The sequence below is a fragment of the Stegostoma tigrinum genome, chromosome 2 (assembly GCF_030684315.1).
Source record: "Stegostoma tigrinum isolate sSteTig4 chromosome 2, sSteTig4.hap1, whole genome shotgun sequence".
Lineage (NCBI taxonomy): Eukaryota > Metazoa > Chordata > Chondrichthyes > Orectolobiformes > Stegostomatidae > Stegostoma > Stegostoma tigrinum.
This window is the reverse complement of record NC_081355.1, coordinates 161,283,404-161,300,475: the sequence shown is the minus strand read 5'-3', so window position 1 is coordinate 161,300,475 and position 17,072 is coordinate 161,283,404. Positions and strand designations below refer to the sequence as shown.

At 47.3% G+C, this 17,072-nt stretch overlaps 1 protein-coding gene across 5 annotated transcripts in view; it reads right to left on the bottom strand.

Moving 5' to 3' along the window:
* LOC125463096 (IQ motif and ankyrin repeat domain-containing protein 1-like) overlaps positions 1–17,072 on the bottom strand; it is a 297,864-nt gene that overhangs the window by 11,011 nt on the left and 269,781 nt on the right. For all 5 annotated transcript variants that reach the window (XM_059640908.1, XM_059640902.1, XM_059640913.1 and 2 more), the window contains 2 exons: positions 16,517–16,616; positions 6,266–6,400 (listed from right to left, as the gene is read on the bottom strand). In XM_059640908.1, the coding sequence (XP_059496891.1) occupies positions 6,266–6,400; positions 16,517–16,616 (235 nt within the window). The remainder of the gene's footprint in view (positions 1–6,265; positions 6,401–16,516; positions 16,617–17,072) is intronic.

Below are 17,072 nucleotides of genomic sequence, written 5' to 3'. Positions count from 1 at the left end.
CATCTGCCAGACCTTTGCCCACTCACTTCGACTACCTATATCCCTCTGCAGACTTTCATTGTCTTCTGCACACTTTGCTCCATCATTCACCTTAGTGTCATCTGCAAATTTCGACACACCACACTTAGTCCCCAGCTCGAGATCATCTGTGTAAATTGTAAATTGCGATCCCAACACTGATCCCTAAGGCACACCACTAGCCACTGACTGCCAACCAGAAAAACACCCATTTACCCCTACTCTTTGCTTTCTACTGGTCAACCAATCCTTTATCCATGTCAATATATTACCTGTAATACCGTGCAACTTTATCTTGTGTAGCAGCCTTTGGTGTGGCACCTTGTCAAATGCCTTCTGGAAATCCAGATACCCCACATCCACAGGTTCCCCATTGTCGACCATGCAAGTAATGTCCTCAAAGAATTCCATCAAATTAGTTAAACATGCCCTACCCTTCATGAACCCATGCTGGGTGTTCCCGAAGGGACAACTGATATCCAGATGTCTTGCTAGTTCTTCCTTAATGATAGATTCCAGCATTTTCCCCACGACTGAAGTTAAGCAACTGGCCTATAGTTACCTGCTTTTTGTAAACTTCCTTTCTTAAACAGTGCCATCACATTGGCTGTTTTCCAATCTGTGGGAACCACCCCACAGTCCAGTGAATTTTGGTAAATAATTACTGGTGCATTTGCTATTTCCCCCATCACTTGTCTTAGTGCCCTGGGATGCATTTCATCAGGGCCAGGAGGCTCGTCTACCTTTAGCGCCCCCCCCCCCATTACCTTGCCCAGCACTGTCTCTTTAGTGATAATGACAGTTTCTAGGTCCTCACCTGCTATAACCTTCTTGCCATTAGTTTTTGGCATATTATTAATATCTTCCACAGTGAAGACTGACATGAAATAATTGTTTAGTGTCTCGGCTATTTCCTCATTCCCATTTATTGAATTGGCCTTCTCATCCTCTAAAGGACCAATGTTTATCTTCACCACTCTTGTACAATTTACATATTTCTAGAAACTTTTGCTGCCTGTTTTTATATTCTGAGCTAGTTTACTCTCATAATCTGTCTTACTTTTCTTTGTAACTTTTTTGTGGCTTTCTGTTGGACTCTCAAGATTTACCAGTCTACTCGTTTCCCTCTACTCTTTGCTTTATGGTATGTGTTTTTTTTCCAATCTAATACTTTCCTTTATTTCCTTAGACATCCATGGCTGGCTCTCTCCTTTCCTACGGTTCTTCCTTATCACTGGAATATACTTCTGCTGAGCACTGTGAAAAATCGTTTTGAAAGCCCTCCACTGTTCCTCAATTGACCCACCATAAAGTTTTTGCTCCCATTCAGCCTTAGCTAACTCCTCCCTCATTCGTTCATTGTCTCCTTTGTTTCAGCACAGGACACAGGTACTGGATTTAACCTTCCCACGCTCCACCTGTATTTTAAATTCGACCACACTGTGATCGCCCCTTCTGAGAGGATCTGTAACTGTGAGATCACTAATTATTCCTGTCTTATTACACAGGGCTAGATCTAGGATAGCTTGCTCCCTCGTAGGTTCCAATACATATTGTTCAAGGAAATTATCGTGGATGCTTTCTATGAACCCCTCCTCAAGTCTGCCATGACCGACCTGGTTTGGCCAATCAATATGTAGATTAAAATCCCCCGTGATAATTGCTGTACCAGTTTTACATGCATTAGCTATTTCTAGGTTTATTGCCCGTCCCACCACGATGTCACTATTAGGCAGCCGATAGACCACACCTATCAGTGACTTCTTCTCCCTGCTAATCCAAATTTCCACCCAAATGGATTCAACCTTTTGTTCAGTAGAACCTATATCATCTCTCACTGCCGCCCTGATATCATCCTTAAAAACCAGAGCAACACCACCTCCCTTACCTTCCTGTCCATCCTTCCGAACAGTTTGATACCCCTGGATATTTAACTCCCAGTCATGTCCATACTGCAACCATGTCTCTGTAATGGCCACTAAATCATACCCTTTTGCCATGATTTGCACTGTCAACTTATCCATCTTGTTTCGAATGCTCCGAGCATTCAGATAAACTACCCTTATGCCAGGTTTTGCATCTTCTTTTTGGGTCCTATTACCTCCGTTACTAACAGCTGTATTTTAAGTTCTCCTTCCCTTTAACTTTTTTCCTAATTTTCAACGGAGTGAAGCTTCCTCGTCACCTGCTAACCTGCTGTTTTGCCCTTACATTAATTGTTATTCCTCCCCCAGCCATCGAGTCATAGAGTAATACAGCATGGAATCAGGCCCTTCAGCCCAAACTGGTCCATGCTGACCATGGTGCCCACTCAGCTAGCTCCAGTCATCCGTATTTGGTCCATATCCCTCTAAACCCTTCCCATCCATGTACCTATCCAAATGTTTTTTAAAGGATGCTGTTGTACCTGCCTCAACCACTTTCTCTGCCAGCTCATTCCAAATGCTCACCACTCTTATTCATCCTATCCATGCCCCTCATGATTTTATACACATCAATAAGATCACACTTCATTCCCCTATATTCTGAGGAGGAAAGCCCTATCCTGTCCAACCTTTCCTTCTAACTCGGGCCCTACTAGTCCTGGCAACATCCTCAAATTTTCTTTGCAAACTTTTCAGTTCAACTATGTCTTTCCTATAACAGGGTGACCAAAAGTGTACACCAATATGCGGCCTCACCAACAACTTGTGCAACTGTAACAAAGTGTCCCAACTCCTATACTCAGTGCCTCGACCGATGAAGGCCAGCATGCTAAATGCCTTCTTCACCACCCTGTCCACCAGTGACACCACTTTCAACGAACTATGTACTTGTACTCCTAAGTTCCTCTGTTCCTCAACACTTCTCAGGACCTTACCATTTGCTGTATAAGTCCCACCTTGGTTTGACTTTCCACACCTCACACTTATCTGTATTGAATTGCATTTGCCAATCCTCAGCCCACTTCCTCAACTGATCAAGATCCCTCTGTAATTTTTGATAACCTTCCTCGCTATCAATGATGCCTCCTAATTTTGTATCATCTGCAAAGTTACTAATCATGCCTTGGACATTCACATCTAGATTATCTATGTAAATTACAAATAACAAAGGTCGTAGCACTAACCCCTGTAGCACACCACTAGTCACAGGCCTCCAGTCCGAGAAACAACCTTCGACTATCACCCTCTGCTTCCTACCATCGAGTCAGTTTTAAATCCAGTTAGCTAGCTCTCCCTTGACCCCGAGCCACCTAACCTTCATGACTAGCCTGCCATGTGGGACCTTGTTAAAGGTCTTTAAAGTATAAAAGGCAGCATCTGACAGTGCAACAGGCAAAACCAGGCAGTATAATAAACAATGTCCAGCAATGCAATAGGCCATTTCCGAAAGTATAATGAGCAGGCAATGTCTGACAGTGTAACAGAAGCGTCTGACTGTCTCTGATAGTGTAAGATGCAGCAGACATTGACAGAGTACCAGGCAGTAGAGAGTTGATGCCAGTGTGTCTGACATTCTCAGGTTCAGAATGACCAATACCGACAACACTTCATAAAAATTATTTGAAGCCTGTGACGTTTGATGTTATAGCTGTTGATCTCAAACCCAAACTAATTGTTTACACTTTTGACCTTTCCCACCAACAGCATCACAACCTGCTGGCTCAGGGCTACACCACTCTGCAGTTCCACCTCATCCTCCAGTTCATTCCTCGTGCTAACAAGAAACTTTTTCTTTTCCTTTCAGGCATCAGCGCCCACAAGACATAAACATTCAGATATACCCATGGCCCTCTCGAAACCTCCTCCTCTTCCCATGGACTCCATCCCTGTCGGGTATTCACCATTCCCACTAACCTTCCACTCTCCAATGCTGAACATTCTGCACTCAGCAAAGGCCTCAGCGTTATCCCTCTGAGTCCCTACCTTAGTGAATTTCAGGCATCACATGACATCAAACTCTTCTTCTGCCGTCTTCGCCTCCATGCCCTTTACTTTAAACAAGTGTCCTCTCCCCATCCCCGAGAACCCTTCACCCTAGATCCAACACTCTCCCGATACCTAGACCCCTTCCTCTGGCCTTTTAACTGCTCTTGATCTGTTCACTGAGAACTGTCAATGTGACATTGGTCATCTCAATTTCTCTACCCCCTCTCCCCCAATCCAAACTATCTCCATCCGAACTGGCTACACTCCATACTCTCGGATCTAACCCTGACTTTGTCATCAAGCCTGCTGATAAGGGTTGTGTTGTTGTTTGGCGTACTGATCTCTACCTTGCAGAGGCTGAGCACCACCTCTCAGATACCTCCTCCTACCTTCCCCTGGGCTATGACCTCACTATGGCACAAAGGCTATTGTTTCTACCACACTCACCAACCTCATTTCATCCGGCAATCTGCCATTGCCGCATGAAATGTGGTCCCACTGCCTCCAAGCTGATAGCTCCCCCAGCCTCACACAGCTCGCTTCTACCTCTCTCCAAAAATCCACAAACAGGACTGTCTGGGCAGATAGAACAGAATTCATCTCTTCCTACCTTGATTCCATCTTCTCTCCAGTTTCAGAATTTCCAGCTTGCAGGCTCCAGCAGCCTCCACTTTACCATGGACGTGCAATCCCTTTAACCCTCCATTCCCCACCAGGAGGGTTTTAGGGGTCTCCGCTTCTTCCTGGAGCAAAGGCTTGAACCGTCCCCACCCACCACCACCCTTCTCTGCTTGGCCAAGCTCATCCTCACCCTCAACAACTTCTGTTTTAATTCCTCTCATTTTCTTCAGGTAAGAGGGGTGGCCGTTGGTACCCACATGGGCCCTAGTTCTGCCTGTCTCTTTATGGGGTACATGGAACATTTCTTGTTCTAGTCCTATTCCAGCCCCCACCCACAACTCTTTCTCTGATACATCGATGATATCATTGGTGCTGCTTTCCTCTCTCACCTTGAATTTGAAAGGTTCATTGATATTGCTTCCAATTTTCAACATGCCCTCACTTTCATCTGGTTTCTCTGATTTCTCCTTTCCCTTCCTCAACATTTCCGTTTCCATATCTGGAGATAGACTGGCCACTAATATCCATTACAAACCCACTGACTCCCACAGCTCCCTGGACTATATGTTCTCACACCCTGATTTCTGTAAAGACTCCATCCCATTCTCTCAGTTCCTCCGTCTCCATCGCATATGTTCCAATGAGGCCAACTTTGACAAAACAGCCTCCAAAATGTCTACATTCTTCTTCAACCAAGGACTCCCCAGTTCTGTTGTCGACAGGGCCCTCAACCAGGTCCGACCCATCACCCACACTTCAACCCTCACCCCTTCTGTTCCCTCCCACAACAGCGATAGGGTTCTCCTTATTCCCACCTGCCATCCCATCAGCATCCACATCCAGAGATGCCACCACCAGACACACATTCCCCTGCCCTCCCTCGTCAGTCTTCCGCATGGACCATTCCCTCAGGGACACCTTGGTCCACACTTCCTTCACCCCTAACCCAACCTCCCACGCACCTCCCCCCCAGCTCCACGGCACATTCCCCTGTAACCAGCGAAGGTGCAACACCTGCCCATTTACCTCCTTCCTCCTCAGTATCCAAGGGCCCAAACATACCTTCCAGGCTCACCTGCACGTTACCTGCAGTTCATACACACTAGTCTGCTGCAGTCACTGCTCACAATGTGATCTCCTCTACACTGGGGAAATGAAGCATAGACTTGGTGACCGCTTTGCAGAACATCTATGTTCTGCTTTCAAAAAAGATCCTGTGCTTCTAGTTGCCTGCCACTTTAATACACCACCCTGTTCCCAGGCCAACATCTCTGTCTCTGGCTTGCTGCAGTGTTCCAGCATAATTCAGCGCAAACTGGAAGAACAGCATCTCATTTTCCGCTTGGGGGCCCTGTAGCCCTCTGGATACAATAGCGAATTCAATAATTTTAGGCCCTAAACTCTGCTATGTCCCAGCGCACCACCGCCACCCCCCCCCACCCAGCCCCACACACCAGGCCTTGTTACCACATAGTCTCCATTAACAGCTATTCACCCTCCCAGCTGGATTGTGACCAATTCTTTGTCTGCCCAACATTTCTTCTCTCTCTCTTTGGGCTCTACCCCCACCTGTTGTTTACTCCCTCCCCGCATCCTAACTTCTGCATAAAAACTGGCAATTCCCTAGCTACCATCAGTTCTGATTATCTCTGATTTCTCTCCTCAGATACTGCCAGACATGCTGAGCTTTTCCGGCAACGTGTGTAATTGTTTACCTTATAGCTCCAAGGAGCCCGAGTCGGAGAACTTCAGGCTGCATGTGCCCAGGGTTGAGAGCGTCGTAAAAGTTGGTGTCACGGTATCTTAGGAAGGTGCTGGCTTGGCCGGATCGGTCAATAATGAGTGGCCACCTGAAACATAACGGTGACTTTGAAGAGAGGCCCACAATCAGGGGAGTGCGCTGAGCATACAGTTCAAAGCGAATGTTTCACAGGAATACTGCTGCGCGAGGAGCTGTCTTTTACACAGTACAACTGCAGAGCTAGCCATTTGTCTCCTTGGAAAAGAAATCACTGAGTTCCAAATGGTCCCACTCTAAGCCTGTAGCACTGCATATTTACTTCCTTCAAAGTTCCATCTCAATTCCGTCAGCAACCATTCATTGTCTCCTTTTCTACTTATGCTTGGGTTGCTAAAGAATTGGCACTCTCCTCCATGCACAGTAAAAACGCTGTTTCCCTTTACATTGCTTCTTTAGTATTCATTTACAGGAAGTGCCTTCAATGGCTCATGCAGTTTTTGTTACCCATCCCATAGCTGACCCACATACTCCTGGAGACTATGGACAACTTAACATGACTAATCTACATATCTTTGGACTGTGAAATGAAACCAGAGGAAATCCACACATACACAAGGAGAACGTGCAAACTCCACAGAGAGCATCACCCGATGTTCGAATCGAACCCAGGTCCCTAGCGCTGTGAGGCAGCAGTGCTAACCTCTGAGCCGCCGTGCCGTCCTTTCAACTCCACTTTCCTGCCCAGTTTCCATAAGCTTTCAACCCACGAAAAATCTGTTGGCCTCGTCCTTAAATTTATTCAATATCCCAGCATCCACTGCACTCTGAATTTGATTTGCTTTGATTTATTGTCACATGTACCTAACTGCAGAGAAAAGCATTCTCTCCGAGCAGTGAAGGCTGATCACAGTAAGCAAGGACATACAGATCAGAGACTGAAAAAAAAACTTAGAGTAAGGCATGCAGGTTACACAGCACAGGACATACGCTAGGCAAGATCAACATAAACAAGATCAATATTAAAAAGACCAACATTATTTGAAGTTAGAGAGTTCATTTATGAGTCTAATAATGGCAGAGGAGAGCTATCCTTGAAGTTACTGTATGGAAGAAGTTGTAGATGGTCATTACTGGGGTGCAATGGGTCTTCGGTGATGTTGGCCACCTTTCCACAACAGTGAGCTGTGTAAATAGAGTCCATGGATGGAAGATAACAAAATGTGAGGCTGGATGAACACAGCAGGCCAAGCAGCATCTCAGGAGCACAAAAGCTGATGTTTTGGGCCTAGACCCTTAATCAGAGACAGGGATGGGGAGAGGGAACTGGAATAAATAGGGAGAGAGGGGGAGGCGGACCGAAGATGGAGAGAAAACGAGATAGGTAGAGAGGAGAGTATAGGTGAGGAGGTAGGGACGGGATTCGTCAGTCCAGGGAAGACGGATAGGTCAAGGAGGCGGGATGAGGTGGTAGGTAGGAAATGGAGGTGCGGCTTGAGGTGGGAGGAAGGGATGGGTGAGACGAAGAACAGGTTAGGGAGGCAGAGACAGGCTGGGCTGGTTGTGATGATACAATGGGGAGAGGGGACGAGCTGGGCTGGTTTTGCGATGCAGCGGGGGGAGGGGAAGAACTGGGCTGGTTTTGGACTGTGGGAGGAAACCGGAGCACCCAGAGGACCTCCCTACCTATGTCTGTGACACCAGCCACGCTCTCCACCTCCTCCACCTTCTCCTCCAGAGAAGGGATCAGTAGAGGGAGGGTTAGGCTCACAATTAAAGAAATAAGCGCGGAGGCGGAGGCAGCAGAAAAACTGCTCAATAGCCGAACTCCTCCTCACCCTCAACAATTCCTCCCAATTCCTACAGACAAAGGGGGTGGCCATGGGCACCCTCATGGGCCCAAGCAATGGCTGCCTCTTTGTAGGATACGTGGAACAGTCCCTCTTCCGCAGCTACACTGGCCCTATTCCCCAGCTCTTCCTCCGTTACTTTGATGACTGTATCAGCGCCGCCTCGTGCTCCCACGAGGAGCTTGAACAGTTCATCCACTTTGCTTACACCTTCCACCCCAACCTTAAATTCATCTGGAGCATGTCCGATACCTCTCTCTCCTTCCTGGACCTCTCTGTCTCCATCTCTGGCATCCACCTGGAAACCCATATCCATTTCAAGCCCACTGACTCCCACAGTTACCCAGAATACACCTCTTCTCACCCACCTTCCTGCAAAAAGGCCATCCCCTGTTCCCAATTCCTTTGCCTCCACCGCATCTGCTCCCAGGATGAGGCCTTCCACTCCCGGACATCTCAGATATCCTCGTTTTTCAACGACCGCAACTTCACCGCCCCGCCGCCGCCCCCCCCCCCCCGCCAGTGGTCGAGAACGCCCTTGACCGTGTCTCCTGCTTTTCCCGCAACTCAACCCTCACACCCCCTCCCCACAATAACCGCCCTCAGAGAATCCCCCTAGTCCACACATACCACCCACCAACCTCCAAATCCAATGCATCATCCTCCGACACTTCCGCCATCTGCAATCCAACCCCACCACCAAAGACATTTTTCCCTCCCCATCTTTATCTGCCTTACGGAGGGACCACTCTCTCCGTGACTCCCTTGTTCACTCCACACTCCCCTCCAGCCCCACTCCCCCACCAACCATTCCCTGCAACTGAAGCAAGTGCTAAACCTATGCCTCCCCCATCACCACCATTCCAGGCCCAAAGAAGACTTTCCACATCAAGCAGATGCTCACCTGCACATCTGTCAATGTGATATACTGTATCCGCTGTTGCCGTTGTGGCCTCCTCTACATTGGGGAAATCAAGCGGATGCTTGGGGGCTGCTTTGCAGAACACCTCCGCTCGGTTTGCAACAAACAAATCCACCTCCCAATCGCGAACCATTTCAACTCCCCCTCCCATTCCTTGGACGATATGTCCATCCTGAGCCTCCTACAGTGCCACAATGACACCAAATGAAAGCTGCAGGAACAGCATCTCATATTTCGCTTGGGAACCCTGCAGCCCAAGGGTATGAATGTGGACTTCCCAAGCTTCAAAATCTCCCCTCCCACAACCGCATCCTATAACCAGCCCAGCTTGTCCCCCCCTCCCTAACCATTCCTCCCACCTCAAGCCCCACCCCCATCTCCTACCCACCAACGTCATCCCGCCTCCTTGACCTGTCTGTCCTCCCAGGACTGACCTATCCCCTCCCTAACTCCCCACCTTCACTGGCTCTATCCCCGCCTCTTTGACCTGTCTATCTCCTCTCCACCGATCTTCTCCTTTATCCATCTTCTATCCACCTCCCCCTCTCTCCCTATTTATTTCAGAATCCCCTCCTCCTCCCCCATTTCTGAAGAAGGGTCTCGACCCAAAACGTCAGCTTCCCTGCTTCTCTGATGCTGCTTGGCTTGCTGTGCTCATCCAACTCCACACGCTGTTATCTCAGATTCTCCGGCATTGGCCGTTCCTACCATCTCTCCTCTCTACATCTACTTTGTCAATCCCCTTTAGCATCTCATTGACCTCAAATTAGATTTGTTCTCATTCTTGTAAACTCCAGAGAGAATAGGCCTAAACTGCTCAATATCTCTTCATAACAACTGAAGAAGGACTGAGGCTCTGAAAGCTTGTGTTTTCTGAATTATAACCTGGTATCATGTGATTTTTGACCCTCTCTTTATAAGACAAACTTCTCTTCTCTTGGAGGAGAACTTACAGGCAATTGAGTACAAATGTTTCTATTGCCTTTGTCCTCCCAGATGGTACATACTGTGATTGTGGAAGGGCTAGTCTGAAGAGGCCCTTGGTGAATTTCTGCAGTACATTTTGAAGATTTTTTAAATTCATTCATGGAATGAGGGTATCACTGGCCAGGCAGCATTTAGTACCCATGCCTAATTGCCCAGAGGGCAGTTGAGAGTCAACCACATTGCTGTGGCTCTGGAGTCACATGTAGGCCAGACCAGGTAAGGATGGCAGTTTCCTACCCTTAATGACATTAATGAATGAGATGGGTTTTATAACAATTGGCACTGGACTCACGGTTATCATCAATCTCTTAATTACAGATTTCTTTTTATATGAATTCAAATTCCACCACATGCTGTGGCAGGATTCGAACCCAGGTCCCAGAACGCTAGTCACTTCAGTATGGAGCTGGAGGAATACAGCAAGTCAGGCATGAGCAGGAAAGCTGATTTGTTTTGGGTCAGGACCCTTCATCAGGACTTGGGAGGTGTAAGGAAGCTGGGAAATAAATACAGGAAGGAGGGGTGGGGCTGGGAGAAGGTAGGTGGGATGGTGATAGGTAGATGCAGGTGGGGGTGGTAGGCATTGGTCAGTGGGAAGACTGGGCAGGTAGGTGGAAAAGATGATAGATAGGTTGTGTCAGGTCAAGGATGCAGGGATAAGATGGAGGTTTGGACATGGGACGAGGCGAGATTTTGAAACTGCTGAATTCTATGTTCAGGCCATTGGGCTGCAGGCTCCTGAGGCAGAATATGAGTTGTTCTTCCTCCAGTTTGCGGGTGGTGTCATTGTGACACTGGAGGAGGCCCAGGATTTCCCTCCCTACCACGGGATGCCTTTCACAGGGGCCGCTCTGTGACTCCCTTTACTGCTCCACACTCCCCACAAACTCCACCACCCCTGGCACCTTTCCCTGCAACTACAGGAAGTGCTACACCTGCCCCTACACCTCCCCGTTCACCCCCATCCAAGGTCAAAGACAGACTGTCAGGCAAATGTGACATGATGCATTTTGGAAGATCCAATTCAAGAGCAAACTACACAGTAGATGGAAAGGTCCTGGGGAAAATTGATGCACAGAGAGATCTGGGTGTTCAGGCCCATTGTTCCCTGAAGGTAGCAACACAGGCAGATAGAGAGGTCAAGAAGGCATACGGCATGCTTTCCTTCATCGGACGGGGCACTGAGTACAAGAGTTGGCAGGTCATGTTGCAGTTGTATAGGACTTTGGTTTGGCCACATTTTGAGTACTGTGTACAGTTCTGGTTGCCACACCACCAAAAGGATGTGGATGCTTTGGAGAGGGCACAGAGGAGGTTCACCAGGATGTTGCCTGGTATGGGGGACGTTAGCTATGAAGAGAGGTTGAATAGATTAGGATTATTTACACTAGAAAGACGGGGGCTGAGTGGGGACCTGATTGAGGTCTACAAAATCATGAGGGGTATAGACAGGTTGGATCACAAGTAGCTTTTTCCCAGAGTGGGGGACTCAATTACTACGTGTCATGATTTCAAGGTGAGAGGAGGAAAGTTTATGGGAGATATGCGTGGAAAGTTCTTTACACAGAGGGTGGTGGGTGCCTGGAATACATTGCCAGCGGAGGTGGTAGAGGCAGGCACAATAATTTCACTTAAGATGCATCTAGACAGATACATGAATGGGCAGGGAGCCGATGGATACAAATCCTTGGAAAATAGACGACAGGTTTAGATAGAGGATCTGGATCGGTGCATGCTTTTGAATGGCTGTAAATTGGGAGAGGGGAGTGTGCAGTGGGACCTGGGTGTCCTTGTGCACCAGTTGCTGAAGGTAAGCATGCAGGTGCAGCAGGTGGCAGAGAAGGCAAATGGTATGTTGGCCTTCATTGCGAGAGGTTTCGAGTACAGGAGCAGGGATGTGTTGTTGCAGTTATCCAGGGCCTTGGTAAGACCACATCTAGAATATTGCGTGGAGTTTTGGTCTCCTTTTCTGAGGAAGGATGCTCTAGCTCTCGAGGGTGTGCAGTGCAAGTTTACCAGGCGGTTTCTGGGGTTAGCAGGTCTGATGTATGACAGATTGACTCGGTTAGGATTGTTTTTGCTGGAATTCAGATGAATGAGGGGGGCTCTCATACAGACTTATAAAATTCTAACAGGACGGGACAAGGTAGATTGAGGGAGGATGTTCCCCATGCTGGGTGTGTCCAAAACCAGGAGTCACACTATGAGGATTTGGGGTTGGCCATTTTGGACAGCGATGGGGAGACATTTCTTCATCCAAAGAGTGGTGAGCCTGTGGGATTCATTACTACAGGAAGTAGCTGATATGAAAATATTGAATGTATTCAAGAGGTGACTAGATATTGCACTTGGGACGAATGGCATCAAAGGTTACGGACAGAAAGCAGGATTAGCCTATTGAGTGGGATGATCAGTCATGATCATGAAGAATGGCTGAGCAGGCTCAAATGGTCGAATGATCTCCTCTTGCTCCTGTCTATGTTTTTGTGTTTCTATGACCTCACAGAATATGAGTTCCCTGATTGGGGCTGTTAACTTGGTCCAATCAGGGAGCCTTGGCTGAGAGATATAAACAGGAGTCTCAGACATACTGTTCACCCTCACAGTGGCTCTGAGAAAACTGTACCCGTGGCAAGAGCTGTGCATGTGTGAATAAAGGGTGATTTGTTGATGGGATAATGGTCTGTGAGGAGTTCTTTTTAGTTTCCATTTCAGAAATTTATAATCCCTCGCCCCCATCAATATTTATACTAATTAGGTCCAATTAATATACAGTCCATATATAGATTGAAGTTTTCCGTAATTAGCACATTTCTGTAGATGGCTTATCCTGACTCCCTGGGGGCTTCTGACACTGATGCTTTGTGCATCTCAGGTCTGAAATCACTTGAAACACTGATCCTAAAACCCTGTGATAATGGGAATTGCAGATGCTGGAGAATCCAAGGTAATAAAATGTGAAGCTGGATGAACACAGCAGGCCAAGCAGCATCTTAGGAGCACAACCTAAAACCCTTCCTGTTCTTGATCCTGAACACCTGTTTATCTTCAATTCTAAATTGAGGGTGGGTGGCATGGTGGCTCAGTGGTGAGCACTGCTGCCTCACAGTGCCAGAGACTTGGGTCTTATCGCATCCTTGGGCAACTGTCTTTGTGTAGCTTGCAAATTCTCCACATGCTTGTGTGGGTTTCCTCTACTGCACTTGCTGCTCCAAATGTGGTCTCTGTGGTACTGAGGAAATGAAGTGTAGACTTGGTAACCACTTCGCAGAACTTCTACGTTCTGCTCACAAAAAAGACTCTGAGCTACTTGTTGCCTGCTATTTTAATGCACCACCTTGCTCCCTGGCTAACACCTCTGTCTATGGCTTGCTGCAGTGTTCCAGTGAAGCCCAACGCAAGCTGGAGGAACAACACCTCATTTTCCACTTGGGGACCCTGCAGAGAGATGGGGATTTAAGGCAGACTTTTCCCCAGGGCAGGATTGACTGCCACGAGGGGTCACAGTTTTAAGGTGTTAGGAGGAAGGTATAGAGGAGACGTCAGAGGGAGGTTCTTCACCCAGAGAGTTGTGAGCGCATGGAATAGTTTACCAGTGGTAGTCATGGAAGCGGAGTCATTAGTGACATTTAAGCGACTGCTGGACATGCACATGGACAGCAGTGAATTGAGGGGAATGTAGGGTTAGGTTATTCTATTTTTGGATTAGGATTATTCCACGGCACAACATCGTGGGCCGAAGGGCCTGTACTGTGCCGTACTTTTCTACGTTCTATGTTCTAAATTCAGGGAGCTAGGATGGAAGCTGAGAGCTAGGACGAACAGAGTTGTCTCTGGTTTGTTGCCCGTGCCACGTGCTAGTGAGGCAAGGAATACGGAGAGAGAGCAGTTGAACACGTGGCTACAGGGATGGTGCAGGAGGGAGGATTTTGGATTCTTGGATAATTGGGGCTCTTTCTGGGGTAGGTGGGACCTCTACAAGCAAGATGGTCTTCACCTGAACCAGAGGGGTACCAATATCCTGGGGGGGAAATTTGCTAAGGCTATTCGGGTGGGTTTAAACTAATTCAGCAGGGGGATGGGCACCAAAATTGTAGTTCGAGTACAGAAAGGGTTGCGAGTAGGGAGGTCTGAAATAAAGTTTCAGGGAAGCAAGATGGCACCGACAAGCAAGAGGTTGCTTTGAAGTGTGTCTACTTCAATGCCAGGAGCGTCCGGAATAAGGTGGGTGAACTTGCAGCATGGGTTAGTACCTGGGACTTCGATGTTGTGGCCATTTCGGAGACATGGATAGAGCAGGGACAGGAATGGTTGTTGCAGGTTCCGGGATTTAGATGTTTTGGTAAGAACAGAGAAGATGGTAAAAGGGAGGGAGGTGTGGCATTGTTGGTCAAGGACAGTATTACAGTTGCAGAAAGGATGTTTAGGGGCTCGTCAACTGAGGTAGTATGGGCTGAGGTTAGAAACAGGAAAGGAGAGGTCACCCTGTTGGGAGTTTTCTATAGGCCTCCGAATAGTTCAAGAGATGTAGAGGAAAGGATAGCAAAGATGATTCTCGATAGGAGTGAGAGAGACAGGGTAGTTGTCATGGGGGACTTCAACTTTCCAAATATTGACTGGGAACACTATAGTTCGAGTACTATAGATGGGTCAGTTTTTGTCCAGTGTCTGCAGGAGGGCTTCCTGACACAGTATGTAGATAGGCCAACAAGGGGTGAAGCCACATTAGATTTGGTACTGGGTAATGAGCCTGGACAGGTGTTAGATTTGGAAGTAGGTGAGCACTTTGGTGACAGTGATCATAATTCTGTTACGTTTACTTTAGTGATGGAAAGGGATAGGTGTATACCACTGGGCAAGAGTTATAGCTGGGGGAAAGGCAATTACAATGAGATGAGGCAAGATTTAGGGAGCACAGAATGGGGAAGGAAACTGCAGGGGATGGGCACATTAGAAATGTGGAGCTTATTCAAGGAAAAGTTCCTGTGTGTCCTAGATAAATATGTGCTTGTCAGGCAGGGAGGAAGGTGTAGAAGCGCGGGAGCCGTGGTTGACGAAGGAAGTGGAATCTTTCTTCAAGAGGAAGAAGAAGGCTTATGTTAGGATGAGATGTGAAGGCTTAGTTAGGGCACTTGAGGGTTTCAAGGTAGCCCGGAAAGAACTAAAGAGAGAGCTCATAAGAACGAGGAGGAGATATGAGAAGTTGTTGGCGGATAGGATCAGGGTAAACCCCAAGGCTTTCAATCGGTATTTAAGGAATAAAAGAATGATAAGAGTAAGATTAGGGCCAATCAAGGATAGTAGTGGGAAGTTGTGTGTGGAGTCAGATGAGATGGGGGAAGCACTAAATGAATATTTTTCGACAGTATTCACTCTAGAAAATGACAATGTTGTAGAGGAGAATACTGAGATACAGGCTACTAGACTGGGTGGGATTGAGGTTCACAAGGAAGCGGTATTAGAAATCCTACAGAGTGTGAAGATAGATAAGTCGCCTGGGCCAGATGGGATTTAAACTAGGATCCTCTGGGAAGCCAGGGAGGAGATTGCCGAGCCTTTGGCATTTATCTTTAACACATCATTGTCTACAGGAATAATGCCAGATGACTGGAGGATAGCAAATGTGGTTCCCCTGGTCAAGAAGGGGAGTAGAGACAACCCTGGTAATTATAGACCAGTGAGCCTTACTTCAGATCCTTGAAAGTTGCCGCCCAGGTTGACAGGGCTGTTAAGAAGGCATACAGTGTTTTAGCTTTTATTAATAGAGGGATCGAGTTCCGGAACCAAGAGGTTATGCTGCAGCTGTACAAAACTCTGGTGCGGCCGCACTTGGAGTATTGTGTACAATTCTGGTTACCGCATTGTAAGAAGGATGTGGAAGCTTTGGAAAGGATGCAGAGGAGATTTACTAGGATGTTGCCTGGTATGGAGGGAAGGTCTTATGAGGAAAGGCTGAGGGACTTGAGGCTGTTTTTGTTAGAGAGAAGAAGGTTGAGAGGTGACTTAATTGAGACATATAAAATAATCAGAGGGTTAGATAGGGTGGATAGGGGGAGCCTTTTTCCTAGGATGGTGATGGCGAGCACGAGGGGGCATAGCTTTAAATTGAGGGGTGAAAGATATAGGACAGATGTCAGAGGTAGTTTCTTTACTCAGAGAGTAGTAAGGGAATGGAATGCTTTGCCTGCAACGGTAGTAGATTCGCCAACTTTAGGTACATTTAAGTCGTCATTGGATAAGCATATGGACGTACATGGAATAGCGTAGGTTAGATGGGCTTGAGATCGGTATGACAGGTCGGCACAACATCGAGGGCCAAAGGGCCTGTGCTGTGCTGTAATGTTCTATGTTCTCTGTTCACAGATGCTGCCAGACCTGCTGAGCTTCTCCAGCAACTTTGTTTTGTTCCTGATTTATAGCGTCTGCAGTTCTTTTTGTTTTTTTTCAGGTTGGATATTTAAGCTGGTACCTGCCATCTTGTTTGATCTTGTCACCGATGTCCTTCAGTAGCACATCATCTAGCTCGCGAATGTGACACAGGGCCCCTATTGGCTTTGTCAAGGATGCTTCTGAGGAAAGAAAATCATTTTAAGAGTGTGTGAGAGAATACTTCCTAATCGGATAATTATTCCACTCAGCCTTGACTGTTTAACTCTTACCAGATGCTGGTCTAGTCATGGTGTCATTGAACCAACAAAACCTCAGGCTAATGTTGCAGGTGCATCAGCTCAAATCTCACTGTGGCAGATAGTGAAGCTTGAATTCGATAAAACATGGAGTTAAAAACTAATATAATGGTGACCATGTAGTCATTGTCATAAAGCCTATCCAGATTGCTAATGTACTTTAGAGAAGGGCAGCCTTACCACTGCGGCCTACAAGTGACTTCAGATTCTCTTTAACGTGGTTGACACTTAACAGCACGCTAGGCAATAAGAGCTGGCATTGCCTGGGGTGCCACCACCGCATCAACAACAAAAAAGTAAAACCATCCATTCCTGCTTTTCTACCAGTTCCTGAGTACA